We start from the raw sequence: 16138 nt of genomic DNA on the forward strand, positions 1-16138 counted from the left end.
CCAGGTGCCCCCTTCCATTCACCATGTTGACCATCCTTGATTAAGATTTCCACATATAGAATTGGATTGGGACTGTTCAGAGTAATTTCACACATAGCACTTAAAACAAGAAGAAAGAACATGCATCTCAGCAGTCTGGCCTGGATTTGGATTCCGATTCCTGAGGTGATCGGTCAGTTACTTAACCCGCTGCATCATCCAGTCCCCTACCCCTGGGATCCTCCTGTTCTCTATGGCTTCACTGTCTTAGCTGAGGCATTAGCAAGGTAAACGTTTTATTTTTATTGACTAATTGAGTTGTTTATGGTGCCACCTTACCATTGTAACTTATATTAAAATATTTCCACTGATTGGAGTTTGCTGATGAGAATAGATGGTGGACTGGGTTATTATCAAATTAGGACAGAAACTGAAAGTGACTAATAGAACCAGGTTTCTGAATTCTGCAACTCTTTCTGCTATGACTTTCAGTCTTGCTAATTTATTTATATAAAATCAACAATTTCAAACGAATCAATAACACTTGGCTTACCTACTCTTATTGTGCATGTTGTGATTTTAATTTTCTGAACTCCTATTCCTAACTTTTTATGTGGTGTCTGTATAGACTGCAAAAGGAATTGAACTAAAGGTGTTAAAAAGAAAGAAGTAAAAGCTTGGCTTATTTCTCTAAATCAATTTCTTTTATTCAATTTCAGAAACATTTTTTTAAAGATGCAAATTTCAAAATTGGGATTCTTTTGAAAGCCGGATATTTACATAGATTATCCCTCTGTCATACAGCCTCCTGAAACTGTGCCCAGACCCACGTGGCCACTTGAGGCAGTTGTCACTTTTGAAAACTTAAGCACGACTCAGCACTTTTGGGAGACAGTTTAGGAACGATGGAATGTGAGACCCATGGTGTAGATTGAAATGTTACAGCATTTGGTCTCAGTCACTGGAGGGATCCCTCATATTTACCTGGCTCACTGAAGAGCCCTACTGGCTGTAATTTAATATGCATTGCAGTTTGATACAGGATAATCCTGTGTAAATATCAGAGAAGCTCGGATCATGGACCCAGAAACACTCCTTTTACTCCCATCTTGGTGAATATTGTACGCATTTGCATACACTAAATGTTTGTTTACTGGTACTGGTGGAGCTGTGCCCCAGCAGGCGTTGGCGCTTTTAGTGGAAGAGGGGGAAATAATACTTATGGTCAGCTATTGTTCAATGGCGGCTGTTTTCCCCCTGAGTCAGAAGGTCGTGGGCCAAGCCTCACTTCAGAACCATAATCCAGGCTGATACTTCCAGTGCAGTGTGGAGGGAGTGCTGCACTATCAGAGGATATCTCTTTTGGATGAGACGTTGAACCGAAACACGTTTTGCCCTTTCAAGTGAATATAAATGATACAGTGGCACTATGTGAAGAAAAGCAAGCGAGTTTTCCTGAGTGTAATCCTCGTTCAGTGCCACCAAAACAGATTATCTTGACTTTTAATTACTGTTTGTGGGAGCTTGCTGTGCATAAATTGGTTGCTTTTACTACATTGCAAAAAGAATTTAATGGGTTGTAAAGTTCTGAGGGTGTAAAAGGTGCTAGAGAATTGCAAAGAAATTCTGTGAAATTGTACCCTGGTAGGGGCTTTCAGGGAAAGGGGAGAAAATTAGAAAGGCAAGAAACTAAAATTAAAATGTAACTTTCTAAAAAAAGAAAAAAATTCTTTGCTCGTGTTACTAAATGTGTCTGTATGGGTGATTATATTCCTGTCACAGTATTGGGTGCTCAAACCGACGTGGACATAATCTTATTGGACAGACATTAAAGTGTGATCATCTTCTGGAGTTGTAATTTGAAAATATTTGACTTGTGCAGATGAAGCTTTGGGGGCTGCTTTAAAGCAAAATACCAGGTATGGCTCTCAGAAATTGCATGGGAGTCTGGTAACCCTGAAGTCCCTTTGTGTTTTCTCCTGTCTCACTATTCCACCTCTCCTGAAGTGATTGGCTCAAGTTGAGTTCCACAGGTGCCAACATCTGTTCATCTTGCTCCAAGCTTGGGCAGTGAGTGTTGGTTCAAGGGCATCATGTTTGAACCTGATGCTGTCTTCATTCAGCGAGGGTCACTGTGTAGTGACCACAACTGACCGACCTGACTGACCTTGGAGGAAGGTCATTGAGGAAAACGGAAGAACACTGTGCTGGCCCGATTTTAAAATCACTTGAACGCAGATTTGGGGCAGTGCATTTAGAGTCTCCCTGAGCAATGCCAGTTAATGCATTTCCAACTCTGACTGCAGCATATCAGGAATGGTTGCCTGATCTGTGTGTTACAAGCAGTCTAGATTAAAGTGTTAGCTGGGTGCTGAATGTGCCTACTTGCTCTATGTCTGCCCTGAACTGAATTGAAATAAAACTCGACTGTAGAATTTACCACTGTCCTCACAGGAGGTCTAGTTACCCTCTGCCTTCTGTTGTGTATTTCCAATCCACTTAGGCTGGATGGATCAGCAGGTTAATGTGCTTTAAACAGGGTAGCAGCAATGAGATGGTGCTTGTTTCATCTACCAGTTACTGTTATTTTGTTATTTGTGTTTAAGGGGAAGTTAGATAAATACATGAAGGAGAAAGGAATGTTATGTTGACAAGGTGAGTTGGGGGAGGGTGGGAAGAGGCTCATGTGGATCATAAACACATTGTCCAGTTGGACCAGATGACCTGTTCCTGTGATGTGATTAACATATTGTGACAAATTCTAAAATGTTCTTTGTTTGGTACCATCTGAAGTCCATCTTCTCGCAACTGAGGCTGTCTCCGGGGCTGAAGAAGGTGCTTTTTGCAACAGCTTTGGGAACAGTGGCCTTGGCCCTCACAGCACACCAGCTGAAGAGGAGAGGCCGGAGGAAAAAGCAAGATGCGGAGAAATGCACAGAGTCTCAGCTCCCTGCACTGGGCAGACTTCCACCCTTAAAGAGAGGTAAAGAAGCAATGTCACCATTTGTACGCATTTGTTTATTTGAAAAAAATGTTCTCTGCTTTTTCTGGAATGGGCTGACTTTTGCCGTGACCATCGGTATCAGCTGTGGAGGTCCAAGGGACTATTCTTCTTGCTGATCCCAGTCAGTGAGGGTCAGCAAAGTATTCTACTGTGGAGACCTGATCTCGTTCTCACCAAAATGTTCACATTTATGTACTTCACTGCAGGAGTCACTGATTGACACTCAGGAGCAGGAAACCTGGTGGGTTTTCTGTTCTGGGTCCTCTGGATGCTGTGGCACATCACTATTTCAACACAGACCAGGAATCAAGCCTGTGGGATCTTCCTGGTCTGTATGACAAAGCCCCATTTACTTCACGGGGTTTCTTCTGATGTCCAGAGGCAATCCTGTAAAGTTAACATAGTGAAACCTGTGCTGTGGAGGCAAACTAAAGCTCCCCTTTATTGGGGGTCTATAACCTCCAGCCTCCAATTACTATGGCCACCTTCAACAAATATAAACAGTGGCTGTCACTGACTTCATAGTTGGACCTGGTGTGAGTTATTTGTTTTGTCTTTCTTGATTCTTTAGGGTAATGAGAGATGAGATCAACTAAGGCTACAAACTTTTCTGCATAATGGTTTTATTATTAAAATGCAGCAGGTGTACAGCTCCCCCCTGCCCCAACACAACTCCCCTCCCCACCTTATGTCTTTACCACTGCTGGCTGCATAGTTGAGCACATCATAGTTCCCTGTGTTAACCTGGCAGAGCCTAAGGGGAGCTTTCCCATTCTCCTGGTAGTGTGTGAGACATGGATGCCAGTATTTAAAAAAAGGAAGTAGTGGCAGAAACACAATAAGTGATTCCTTCTGTGTTGTTATGAGAAAAGCCTGTATCCTCTAAACAGCCATTACCAAATGTGTCTGACATCTCTCCTCTTCCTTATAGCAACCCCACCCAAAAGGGTGCAGAGCCCAGGGAGTAAAAGCAACGATACACTTAGCGCAATCTCCTCCAGTGTGCTGAGCAGGCGATCCAGCTCTTCCCATAGTCTAACGTCGGTAAGGAGCAACTAAACCAGGTGAAGTTCAATGCAGAGAAGTGAGGTGATTCATTTTGGTAGGAAGAATGTGGAGAGACAGTATAAAATAAAGGGAGAACCTCTAAAGAAGGTGCTGGAACAGAGGGACCTCAGTATATATGTACATAAGTCATTGAAGATGGCAGAGCATGTTGAGAGAGCAGTTAATAAAGCATATAGTATCAGGCTTTATTAATAGGGACATTGAGCACAAGAGTAAGGAGGTCATGTTAAACTTGTATAAGACACTAGTTAGGCCTCATCTGGAGTACTGCGTCCAGCTCTGGCCACCATACTTGAAGGATTTGAAAGCATTGTAGAGAACACGGAGGAGATTTACAAGACTGATTCCAAGGATAAAGAACTATAGCTATGAGGATTGTTTGGAGAGGTTGGGACTGTTTTCCTTGGAGAAAAGAAGGCTGAGAGGAGACTTGATAGACATATTCAAAATCCTGAGGGGTATGGACAGGATAAATGAGAAACTGTTCCCACTCGAGAACTTCAAGAACTAGAGGGCACAGATTCAAAATAATTGGCAAAAGAAGTAAAAGTGATGTGAGGAATTTTTTTTTCACCCAGAGGGTGTTTGGAGTCTGGAATGAATTTCCGGAGAGGGTGGTGGGGGCAGATTCGATCAAGGTATTCAAAAGGGAACTGGATCTGAAAAAAAGAATGTGCAAGGTTACGGGGATAAGGCAGGGGAGTGGGACTAGGTAGACTGCTCTTTCAGTGAGCCAGTGCAGACTTGATGGGGCCGAATGGCCACTTTCTGCACTGTAATGATTCTGTAATGTGTTCTTCACTGTCTTTCCTGCATGAGAAGAATTGCATGGCTGTGGGGAAAGAGTGGGGCAGTGGACTAATTGGGATTCAACGAGCTGGCAGAAGCATAATGGGCTGAATGGCCGCCTTCTGTGCTGTTTGATCCTATGTCAGTTTTTAACGTCCATATGAATTGTTCAGATAAAAACAGGATTGGACTGGTGTACAGATGCTCATAATTTCTGACAGGGCAAATTTGCTCTTGATATGGATATGGAAGGTAAAAGCGCACAACTGGGCAAAAGCTAATTTCGGTGATTTACTAAGGGGCTCAGCACTGGTAGATTGGAAAATGCAAGTGCAGGGTAAAGCACTGATGGAGTAATGGGCATTCAGGGAAGTGATAGTTCAGGTACAAACTAGGCATAGCCCTTTGGAGGGAAAAGCTTAATGTGCCCTGGATGATGAAGAAAATAAAACTGTGAAAGGAGGCTTATAACAAATGCTAAGAGTAAGATTCAGATAATAACCAGGAACACTTGGGAAGTACAGGAGGGAGTTAATAATGGAGGCAAAGAGAGGTTACGAGAAAAGATTAGCAAATGAAATGAAATTGAACCTAAAACATTATGTAAACATATAAAGTGTAAGCAGTTAGGGGAAAAGTTGTGTCCTTTAAGGACCCAAAGGAAAATCTTCATGTGGAGCCTGATGAGGGCATGGCAAAAGTGTTAAATACTTTGCACCTGTCTGCATAAAGGAAGGGGGTGATGTGAAGGTTATGTTGAAAGAGGAGAGGGAAGGTATTGACAGGTTAATAATAGAGAGAGAAGAACCACTAAAAAATTAACATGACTGAAAGTGGCTAAGTCACCTGGTGCAAATGGATGCATCCTTGATTGCTGAAAGAAGCAAAGGTAGAAATAGCAGATGAATAGCACAGTTTTTTAATCGTCATTGGATACAGTAGTTGTGCCTGAGGATTGGAGGTTTTCAAATGTTATGCCACTATTTGAAAAAGGGGAGAAAGGTAAATCAAGAAACTACAGACTAGTCAGCCTAACATCAGTGGTGGGGAACCATTATCAAGGACAAAACGAACTTCCACTTGGAAAGTCATGGGTGAATCGAGGAGAGGTAGCATGGATTGTTAAGGGTAAATTGTTCTGCCTAACTTGATTGGATTCTTTGAGGTAACAGAGAAAGGTGACCAAGGTAGTGCAGTTGATGCTGTATTTATGGGCTTTCAGAAAGTGCCACATGGGAGGATTATTAAAAAAGGTGGAAGCCCATAGAATTAAGGGGAAAGTGATAGCATAGATGCAAATTTGATTTAGTGACAGGAAGCAAAGGGCGGCAGGGAATGCATGTTTCTCAGACTAAGCTGGTTTGCAATGTTGTTCTTCAAGGGTCAGTTTTGATCACCCCATTCACCAGCTTAAACGTTCACTCCCTCCACCACCAACACACAGTGGCAGCAGTGTGTACCATCTACAAGAGGCATTGCAGCAACTCACCAAGGCTTCTTCAACAGTACCGTCCAAACTCTACCACCGAGAAGGACAAGGGGAGCAGATGCATGGGAACACCACCAGCTTCAAGTTCCTCTCCGAGCCACAGACCACTTCGACTTGGAACTATATCGCTGCTCCTTCACTGGCTAGGTCAGAATCCTGGATCTTTCCCTAGTGGTACTTTAGGTGCACCTACACCACATGGCCTGCAACGGTTCAAGAAAGTGCCTCACCACCATCACCTCGAGGGCAATTAGGGATGAGCAATCACCCTAGACACCTGAGCACATAATATCATTTGACACTACAGTGCTGTACCAAAGGAGCACTGCACTGTTGGATTTGCCACCTTCTGGATGATGCATTAAATCGATGTCCTGTCTGCCATCTCGGGTGGATGTGAAAGATCCTACTGCCGCTGTTTTGAAGAAATGCAGGGGCGTTCTCCCCAGTATTGTGGTCAGTATTTATCCCTCAACCAACATCACAAAAACAGCTTGTCTGGTAATTATTGTGGGACCTTGCTGTGTGCAAATTGACTGTCTTATTTCCTACATTAGAACAGTGATGACTTTAAAGGAAAGTATTTAATTGACTATAATGCGCTTTGACATATCCAGAGGCCATGAAGTACATTACATAAATAAAAGTTATTTTTTAGCCTAAACCATGCGTTTCTTTCTGTTAAATGATTACTGAAAGGTGCGACCAGCGAACTCGCCAAATCCACCAGGCTTGCCAACTGAAGCAGGAGCTGTTCAGGAAGAGAATGAAACAGCAGAGGATTCCAATGCTGAGAACCTATACATTATTGGTAGGAAGCTTTGAGATACTGTGCTTTGATTACAGCCAAATATTACTTGCCTGCACAACAACAATAACTTGCATTTACATGGTGGCTTTAACATCATAACATATCCCAAGTCACTTTACAGGAGTGTTATAAGGCAAAAACACTGAGTCACATGAGACATTGGAACAGGTCACCAAAAGCTTGGTCAAGGAGGTAAGTTTTAAGGAGTGTATTCAAGGAGGAGGTGGAGAGGTTTAGAGTAGGAATTTCAGAGCTTAGGGCCTAGGCAGCTGAAGGCAGGCTGCCTATGGTGGAGTAATTAAAAATGAGTTGCCGAAGAGGTCAGAACTAGAGGAGTGTAGAGATCTAGAGGGGTTATGGGGTCTGGAGGAGATTACAGAAATGTGGAGGGGAGAGGCCATGGAGAGATTTAAAATAAGGATGAGCATTTTAAAATTGAGGTGTTGTTTAACTGGGACCCAATGTATGTCAGCAAGCACAGGGGTAATGGTGAACAGGATTTGATGTGAATAAGGACATGGGCAGCAGAGTTTGAGTTTATGGAGGCCATGTGGATTAGTGGGTGATGCATTGTTGTGTGGGGTAGAGAAGAGTGCACTTATCCACAGAAGTGCTGAAGGTGGTAGCCACAACTGCTCCTATGTGTAGGGTTTGCTGGACCTGCATTGGAGGGTGAAATTTCGACTATAAATGTAGAAATGAAAACATTGGAGAGAAAATCTACTTGTTTACAAGTAATTTCTAAGTTTTGGACCCTATTAAAAGCCTCTATTTGGTTACCCAGTACAGAAATGGTTTGGATCAACATCTGTAAGTGGAAGGTAGTAACCATACTTGCTCTCTGGCTACAAGTTCATAGAATTTTATCACGTAGAAAGAGACCATTCTGCCCATTGTACTTGTGTCAGCTCTTTGAAATCTAATTAGTCCCACTTTCCCTGCTCTTTCACCATAGCCCTGCAAATTTTCCCCTTCGTGTATTTATCCAGTTTTGAAAGTTACTATTGAATCTGCTTCCACTACCCTTTTAGGCGGTGCGTTCCAGAACATCACAACTCGCTGCGTAAAATAATTTCTCCTCTCCCCTCTGGCATGTTTGTCAATTACCTAATAATCTGTATTCTCTGGTACTGATTCTCATACCATTGAAACGGTTTCTTTTTTTCTTGTAACAAAACCCTTTATAATTTTGCACATATCCCACTCCCCCATTAACCTTCTCTATTCTAAGGAAAATAATCCCAGCTTCTCCAGTCTTTCCACACAACTAATGTCTCTTATCTCTGGTACTATTCGAGTGAACCTTCTTAGTACCCTCTCCAAGGTCTGGTGGGATATACTTCCTAAAATGCAGTCCTCAGAATTGGGGACACGTACCCCAGCTAAGGCTTAATCGATGATTTGCAAAGGATTAATGAACTGATTAGTTAACGCAAGCGTTCAGTTAATTAAAAAGAAAACGCAAGAAAATGAAGAGGCTGAAAGTAGCAGTTGGGGTTTAAAGCACATTGCTGGGGCAGAACAGATGGATCAATGTTCTGCATTTAACCTGGGCTACATCTGACTTTGATCAGCTAGATTGCCTGTTTGGGGTTAGGTGCTGCTATTCTTTGTTCCTGGCTGGTGGGGAAAGAGACCTGGGGGTGGGTGAGTTGATTACTGTCACTCTTGTACAGATCAATGTGTTTGCTTACGTTTGCAGATGTCAAGAGGCAGATTGCCCTGACGTCAGGAGTGAATTGGGAAAGTGGAGGATTAAATTCCAAGTGTTAGAAACCGTGTTTAAATTTTTATGATAATGCTAATTTTTGTTTTTTGGGTTCCCGAGTGTTTCATTTTGTAAATCTTGGGGCCATAAATATAAGATAGTCACTAATGAATCCAATAGGGAATTCAGGAGGAACTTTATCCGGAGAGTGGTGAGAATGTGGAACTCATTATCACAAGGAGTTCTAGAGGTGAATAGTATAGATGCATTTAAGTGAAAGTTAGATAAACACATGAGGGAGAAAGGGTTGGAAGCAAATGTTGATAGGGTGAGGTGAAGAGGGGTGGGGGAAGCATAACTGCCAGCAAGTACCTGATGGGTCTGGATAGGCTGTTTCTGAGCTTTATGTTCTGTGTAATTCTGTATAATTCTATTGAATGATCAGGGATGGAGCTGTTTGAAGAAGCTTTGCAAAAGTGGGAACTCGCCCTGACCAAACGGCAGAGGAGTGGCTCTGAAACAGAAAGAAAGAATTGTCTGATGAACCTAGGAGCGAGTGGTGGGACTGGGGACAACTGTGAGGTACACCTAGCAGACATGTTGACTGCATAAAGCAGTGTTACCTTCTGTGACTGTAAGAATGTCTGTTTTGTGGTTGAGGTGGCTTTATCGACCTGTTGTGGTGAGCCAAAGCTTTAAGCCTGTGATTTGCAAAGTGATGTAACTTCAGCAAAATGTGTTTTTGTCTGAAAGTAAGGTCCGAAACGTCGCTGACACTTACTGCCATCCCTTCTCAAACTGGCTACTCTGGTTTAGACAAGCGCTTGGCTCATAAACTGAGTTTAACATCCTTGTGTGTTAACATTTTTCTGTTGTGTTGTTCATCACAGTGCCCCAGAGAAGCAATAATGGAAGGGAGGTGGGGACAGACAGTGTTCATACATTTGGGGGTATAATAATAACCTTTCTGCTGACAAAAAGACAGATTTCAAACGGCCTCAACATAGTTAAGGCAGTGAAATGCCCAAGGACGTTCTGCGGGGGAGAAAGAGAAAAGTTCATTTTTCAGCAAGAGTCAACCCCTAACTTAGACTCACTGAGGCCAGTTGTAACACCCCAGCACCGACCTTGCCAAGATCGGCTGCGATCTTCTGTAGCACAGTGACTCACTGAGCTATAAGATCAGGTGAGCTGAACTTACTGCATCCTCAGCCTTTGCTGTTAGCAGGTCTCAGGTGGGATGATTGCAGGAGCCCTACATTTCGCCTCAGCGTCAAAATGTAACTGCTGTAGATGAGCATGCAAAGATGTTGTTTTGGCAGGCCAGAGAGGAAACTGAGTTTAGGATAATTTGAATAAAAGGCAGAAACCCTCACTGTAAATAATTAAACAGCCATCAAGAAACAAGGAGTTTTCGCAGAAGTTGGAAGCCCTGCTGCATCGCGCGTACCGGCTGCAGGAAGAGTTTGGGGAGACTGTGCCTTCTAACAGTGTGCTGGCTGATTTTGGTAGGTTTGAATTCTTAAACTAGGAAGAGAATATTGTAAACAGATTGCATAATTACTACTGATTTTTAGCAAAAGTTATACAGTGTGGTTTCATGGAAGAAAAACCTTCAATTTGTTTTTGCCCAGAGTGTGTTGGGGCTCTGGCCCTTCCCTATGGAGAGGATTCCGGGAGGTGTTATTTCGATGATGACGCCAGTGTGGCTTCAGAGGACTCGTTCTTTTCAGCGGCAGAGGTGAGCTTTATGTCATCTCTAGTTGGATTTAAGATGTCTTCCTGTTGAGCTCCTTGAATTTACAGTGGATTGCTACTGTCTGGCTTTGGATCAATCTTTTCTTATCGTAATTACTGCATAGAAGGTGGCTATTTGGCCCATTGAATCCGTTTTGGTCCTCCCTTTTCCTCCCTATTTTCTCTCCTGTCTCCTGAAAGTGCTGACCCAGTTTTGTGGAACAATACATGGGTACTGGTCACACTCATATCTCATCTGAGTGACCAGTTTTCATGAGAGGATTCAGACAATTGAGTGTTGGTCAGCTATTCTACATTGTGGGCCATCACAATGGAACCCAAACCTGTTCGATGCCACCATTGCTCCCACACATGTACCTTCTGCACAGTGGGCAAGAATGGGACCCTGTCCAATTTTTTTCTTCATCCTTAGCTCAGGGATGTTGATAATTGTAGCACCCAAACTGTGACGATGGCTACATACCTAGTTTCCCTGACCTCTGGTCACTAGACACGGCTGTTGTGCTTGTGAGTTTTACAAAGGCTTGGAAACCCCCTCAAAGAGCTTTTATGGGCGACTAATTGTTCGGTGCAACCTGGAATGGTAACGGAATACCAGCCAAACGATCCCTTCTGAAATAAAATCAGGGTCATGGCATGTTTGTTTTTCCTCCTATAAAGTTTCCTTCAATAATGTCACTGCCTGCAGCTGACTGACTGATTGACTGGTTTCACTGGGTTTAATGTTTGCAGTACTTTTCCCTTTTCCCTGCTTGAGAAAAACTGTATATTGACAGTTCCTGTATCAACTATTTTGACTCCATTGTAGTTTACAGCAGCGACCAAGTTTTTTTCAAAACATGTTTTCATGGGATGTGGGTGTCGCTGCAAGCCCTAATTGTCCTTGAACTGAATGTTTTGCTAGGCCATTTCAGAGGGCAGATGAGAGTCAACCACATTGCTGTGGGTCTGTATTCACATGTAGGCCAGACTGGGTAAGGATGGCAAATTTCCTTCTGAAAAGGAGATTAGTGAGCCAGTTAGGTTTTCTACAACAATTGATGATAGCTTCATGGTCACTATTACTGAGATTAGCTCCCATTTCCAGATTTATTAATTGAATTTAAATTCCACCAGTTGTCATGGTGGGATTTGAACCCTTGTCCCCAGAATATTAGCCTGTGTCTCTGGATTACTAGTCCAGTGACACGCCGCCATCTCCCCATAAATCTGTTGGATGTAATCGACTGTTTTGCAGTCATCCATGCCAAATAACCAATGTCCAGCCAGTTTGTTGGGGCACTTTGGAAGATTGGACGATGGCAAATATGGCTTCATGAAATTGCAAGCTTTGATGCATTGCCACAAGTTTAGAATAATCAGGGTCAGTCAGAAAATCTAATCCTCCTCCAACACCGATTTCAGAAATTTGTAGTGGTTGGTAACATTTCAACAAACCTAGCTAGAGGGATTTTTATTAACTGAATTGAAATGCAAACCGCCATAAGCTTTTCTTAGGATTTTGCAAGGCTATAGATGCATGCAACGGAGTTAGCAGTCCTTCTAATGGATGAGAAATTAAACTGAAGCCCTGTCTGGCCCGTCCAGTGGATGTACAAGACATGATGAGAAGAAGAGCAGGGGAGTTCTCCCTGGTGTCCTGGTCAACTGCACAAAAAATAGATTGTCCGATCATTTATTTATTTGCAGTTTGTGAAACCTTGCTGTGTGCAAATTGGCTTGCCATTTTGCCTACAATTTTTCTTTCACAGGATGAGGGCATCACTGGCTAGGCCAGCATTTATTGCCCAGCCTCAATTGCCCTTGAGAAGGTGATAGTGAGCCGCCTTTTTGAACTGCTGCAGTCCATATGGTGTAGGTACACCCACTGTGCTGTTAGAGAGGGGGATCCAGGATTTTGACTCAGCAACAGTGAAGGAATGGTGATGTAGTTCCAAGTTAGGATGGTGTGTTGCTTGGATGGGAACTTGCAGGTGATGGTGTTCCCATGTATCTGTTGCATTTGTCCATCTAGGTGGTAGAGGTCACAGGTTTGGAAGATGCTGTCGAAAGAGCCTTGGTGAGTTACTGCATTGCATCTTGTGATGATGCACACTGCTACCACTGTGCGTTGGTGGTGGAGGGAGTGGGTTTTGAAGGTGGTGGATGGGGTGCCAATCAAGAAGGCTGTTTTGCCCTGGTTGGTGTTGAGCTGCTCAAGTGTTGTTGGAGCTGCACTCATCCAGGTAAGTGGCGAGTATTCCATCACACTCCTGACTTGTGCTTTGTAGATGGTGGACAGGTTTTGGGGAGTCAGGAGATGAGTTACTCTTTGCAGAATTCCCAGCCCCTGACCTGCTCTTGCAGCCACATTATTTATATGGCTGGTCCAGTTCAGTTTCTCATCAATGGTAACCCCCAGGATGTTAATAGTGGGAGATTCAGCGATGGGAATGCCATTGAATGTCAAGGCAATGGTTAGATTCTCTGTTGTTGGAGATGGTCATTGCCTGGCACTTGTGTGGCATGAATGTTACTTGCCACTTAATCAACCCAAGCTTGAACGTTGTCCAGGTCTTTCTGCATGTGGGCACTAGTTGCTTCAGTATCTGAGGAGTCACGAATGGTGCTGAACATTGTGCAATCATCAGTGAACATCCCCACTTCTGACCTTATGATGGAAGGAAAGTCATTGATGAAGCAGCTGAAGATGCTTCGGCCTAGGACACTACCCTGAGGAACTCCTGCAGCAATGTCCAGCAGTGACTACATTTAAACAGTAACTTGTGAGCTGTAATGTTCTTTGGGATGTTCTGAAGTTGTCAATGGTGCTATATAAATACCAGTTATTTGGTATGGCCTCGCTGTGTACAAGTTGGCTGTCACATTTGCCTAAGTTACAATAGAAATACTTCGGGATATTTTAATGATGCAATGAATGCTTCATTGTTTTATGTAAATAAAAAGTTTATGTTAATAAATCTAATAAGGAAATGAGGAGAAACTTTGTTACCCAGAAAGTAGTTGTGGTGAATAGCATAAATGCATTTAGGGGAAAGCTGGATAAACATAGAGCGAGAGAGAGAGAGAGAGAGAGAGAAAGGAGTAGGAGGATAGGCTGATAGGGTGGGATGAGGCTTGTGTGGATCATAAACACCAGCATAGACCAGATGGGCCAAATGGCCAGTTGTGTGCTGTAAAATTCTGTGTAAGTTCTTTTTGTTTTGTCACTCACTACTCACTGCAGATTCAGAACTATTTGTTGTATTGGTTTGTCTGGGGGCAGCTCTTCAGCAAGAGTGTCGATCACACTATCGTGAGACTTTGAATATAAACCGGTTTCACTATGTCAGGCAAAATACAGCGGATGCTGGAAATCTGAAAGAAAAAAAAGTGCTGGAAAAACTCAGCAAGTTTTATTTTTATTCATTGTTTTATCCCCACCTTTTATCCTATTTTTGATCTTTTTTCCCACCAACTCCTGCCACGCCCCCCCCATCTGCACTAGAGACATCTGTCACTTGTTCATGTTGTTCTTTCCAGAGTGCTTACCCTTGCCTGGCTATTATCACATTCTGCTTTCTATCCTTAATGCCACCATCAGCACCTCCTTTAGCCAGTACCACCACCATTAACACCCCTTTGACCTTTTGTTTATGACATCGTTGGCAATCTCTCTTTTGCCTCTACCTATTGCTGGCCTCCTATCCAGCTTCACGTGCTCCACTCCCCTTAAACAGTATAAATTTCTTCATGTTTTTACTTCACTTTAGCGCTGATGAAGAGTCATATGGACTCGGAATGTTAACTCTATCTTTCTCTACATAGATGCTGTTAGACCTGTTGAGTTTTTCCAACATTTTTTGTTTTTGTTCCACTGTCAGGATTAGGTGGAAAACGTGGTTATCATAGTGTTCCTTTGGACATCTCTTTAACTTCTTACAACCATATGATACTCGCTGAATGTGTTTACTTGGTGAGAAATTATGTCATTACGGCAGATATTTCCATGTCCTGAGTGTTCCCTCTAGATTGGATTGATCTTGTTGACCAGCTATTGGAAGGCTGCAATCTTGTTATTACTATGCTACTTGGGCCTGAGTCTATTGGAAGGAGGACTAGCAAAGGCAGCTTGATTTATTGGGAACAAGCTTCTGCTATAATTAGAGGAAGGTTGCTTGAATGCAAAGTGGTGTTGCCTGTTTTGTTTGCAGCCCCTTCAGTAGCTGTTTCAACATTACAATGGTAATGTTAACAGATACTGCCCTTTTTATTTTAACAGCTTTGTTTTCAGCAAGCAGTTCCAGTGATCCGTCGCATCCACATGTGAGTTCTGCATTGGCCTTTTAGTCTGTGTTCACACTGCAATCCTAGCATCAGTGCAAAGCGGTTTCACTTTGTACAAATACTGAAATATTGTAGTGTGCATCAGGAGCCCGGCCTGATCTGACTTGAATGAGATCTTTTGCTTTAACCATGTAACACTTGTGCCAAGAAATTACCGTCCCCAAAAAGAGAGAATCTAACCATCTCCCATTGATAGTCAACAGCATTCCCATCACTGAAAATCCCCACCATCAACATTCTAGAGCGGTTATCATTGACCAGAAACCTAATTGGCTCACCCATATAAATGCTGAAGCTGCAAGAGCAGGTCGGAGGCTGGGAATTCTGTGGCGAGTAACTCATTACCTGGCTCCCCAAAGCCTGAACACCATCTACAAGGCACAAGTCAGGAGTGCAGTGAAATACTCTCCACTTACCTAGATGAGTACATCTCATATAACACTCAAGAAGCTTGACACCATCCAGGGCAAAGCAGCCTGCTTGATTGGCACCTCCTCCACAACCAGTGTACAGTGGCAGCAATGTGTACCATCTACAAGATGCACTGCAGGAACTCACCAAGGCTCCCTTGACAGCACCTTCCCAACCCATGACCTCTACCGCCTACATGGACAAGGGCAGCAGCCACTTGGGAACATCACTACCTGGAAGTTCCCCTCCAAGCCATGCGCCATCCTGACTTGAAAAAGCATTGCCATTCCTGAGTCAAAATCCTGGAGCTCAGTCCCTAACAGCACTGTGGGTGTACCTACACCACATGGACTGCAGCGGTTCAAGAAGGCAGCTCACCACCACCACCTCATGGGCAATGAGGGATGGGCAATAAATGCTGGCCTGATCAGTGATGCTCATGTCCTGAGAATGAATAATAAGAAATGTAAGATGATGTCATTCAGATCCTCTTGGATTTATCATCTGCTGCACGTACCTACTCACCATGAGTGCACCAGATTCAGTTTGTGCTGGAAGCCTTTGGCGCTGGTTCAGTTACTGGCACAGAGTGTCTGAAATGGCTTGGATGGTATCACTTTTTATATCTGTGTTCTATGTGGCACATTTTAAATTCCTATCTCCCATCCAAGTGTGGGAACTAGAAACCTGCTTTCCCTCTAAGCAGTAAAGAATGAAATGAGTTGTTTGCAATCAGTCTCTTTATACCACTAACCCATCCATGTCCCAGTTTTTCTTGCTTTCTCTCCTTTTGTT

The 16138-nt window shown here is 43.2% G+C and overlaps 1 protein-coding gene across 5 annotated transcripts in view; it reads left to right on the forward strand.

The window, feature by feature from the left end:
* The window catches only part of miga2 (mitoguardin 2), a 61440-nt gene that overhangs the window by 29438 nt on the left and 15864 nt on the right, over positions 1–16138 (forward strand). For all 5 annotated transcript variants that reach the window (XM_078550187.1, XM_078550186.1, XM_078550184.1 and 2 more), the window contains 6 exons: positions 2773–2962; positions 3915–4027; positions 7029–7140; positions 9294–9430; positions 10242–10356; positions 10483–10589. In XM_078550187.1, coding sequence (XP_078406313.1) covers positions 2773–2962; positions 3915–4027; positions 7029–7140; positions 9294–9430; positions 10242–10356; positions 10483–10589 — 774 coding nt within the window. The remainder of the gene's footprint in view (positions 1–2772; positions 2963–3914; positions 4028–7028; positions 7141–9293; positions 9431–10241; positions 10357–10482; positions 10590–16138) is intronic.

The sequence above is a fragment of the Cetorhinus maximus genome, chromosome 10 (genome assembly GCF_964194155.1).
Source record: "Cetorhinus maximus chromosome 10, sCetMax3.hap1.1, whole genome shotgun sequence".
Taxonomy (NCBI): Eukaryota; Metazoa; Chordata; class Chondrichthyes; order Lamniformes; family Cetorhinidae; genus Cetorhinus; species Cetorhinus maximus.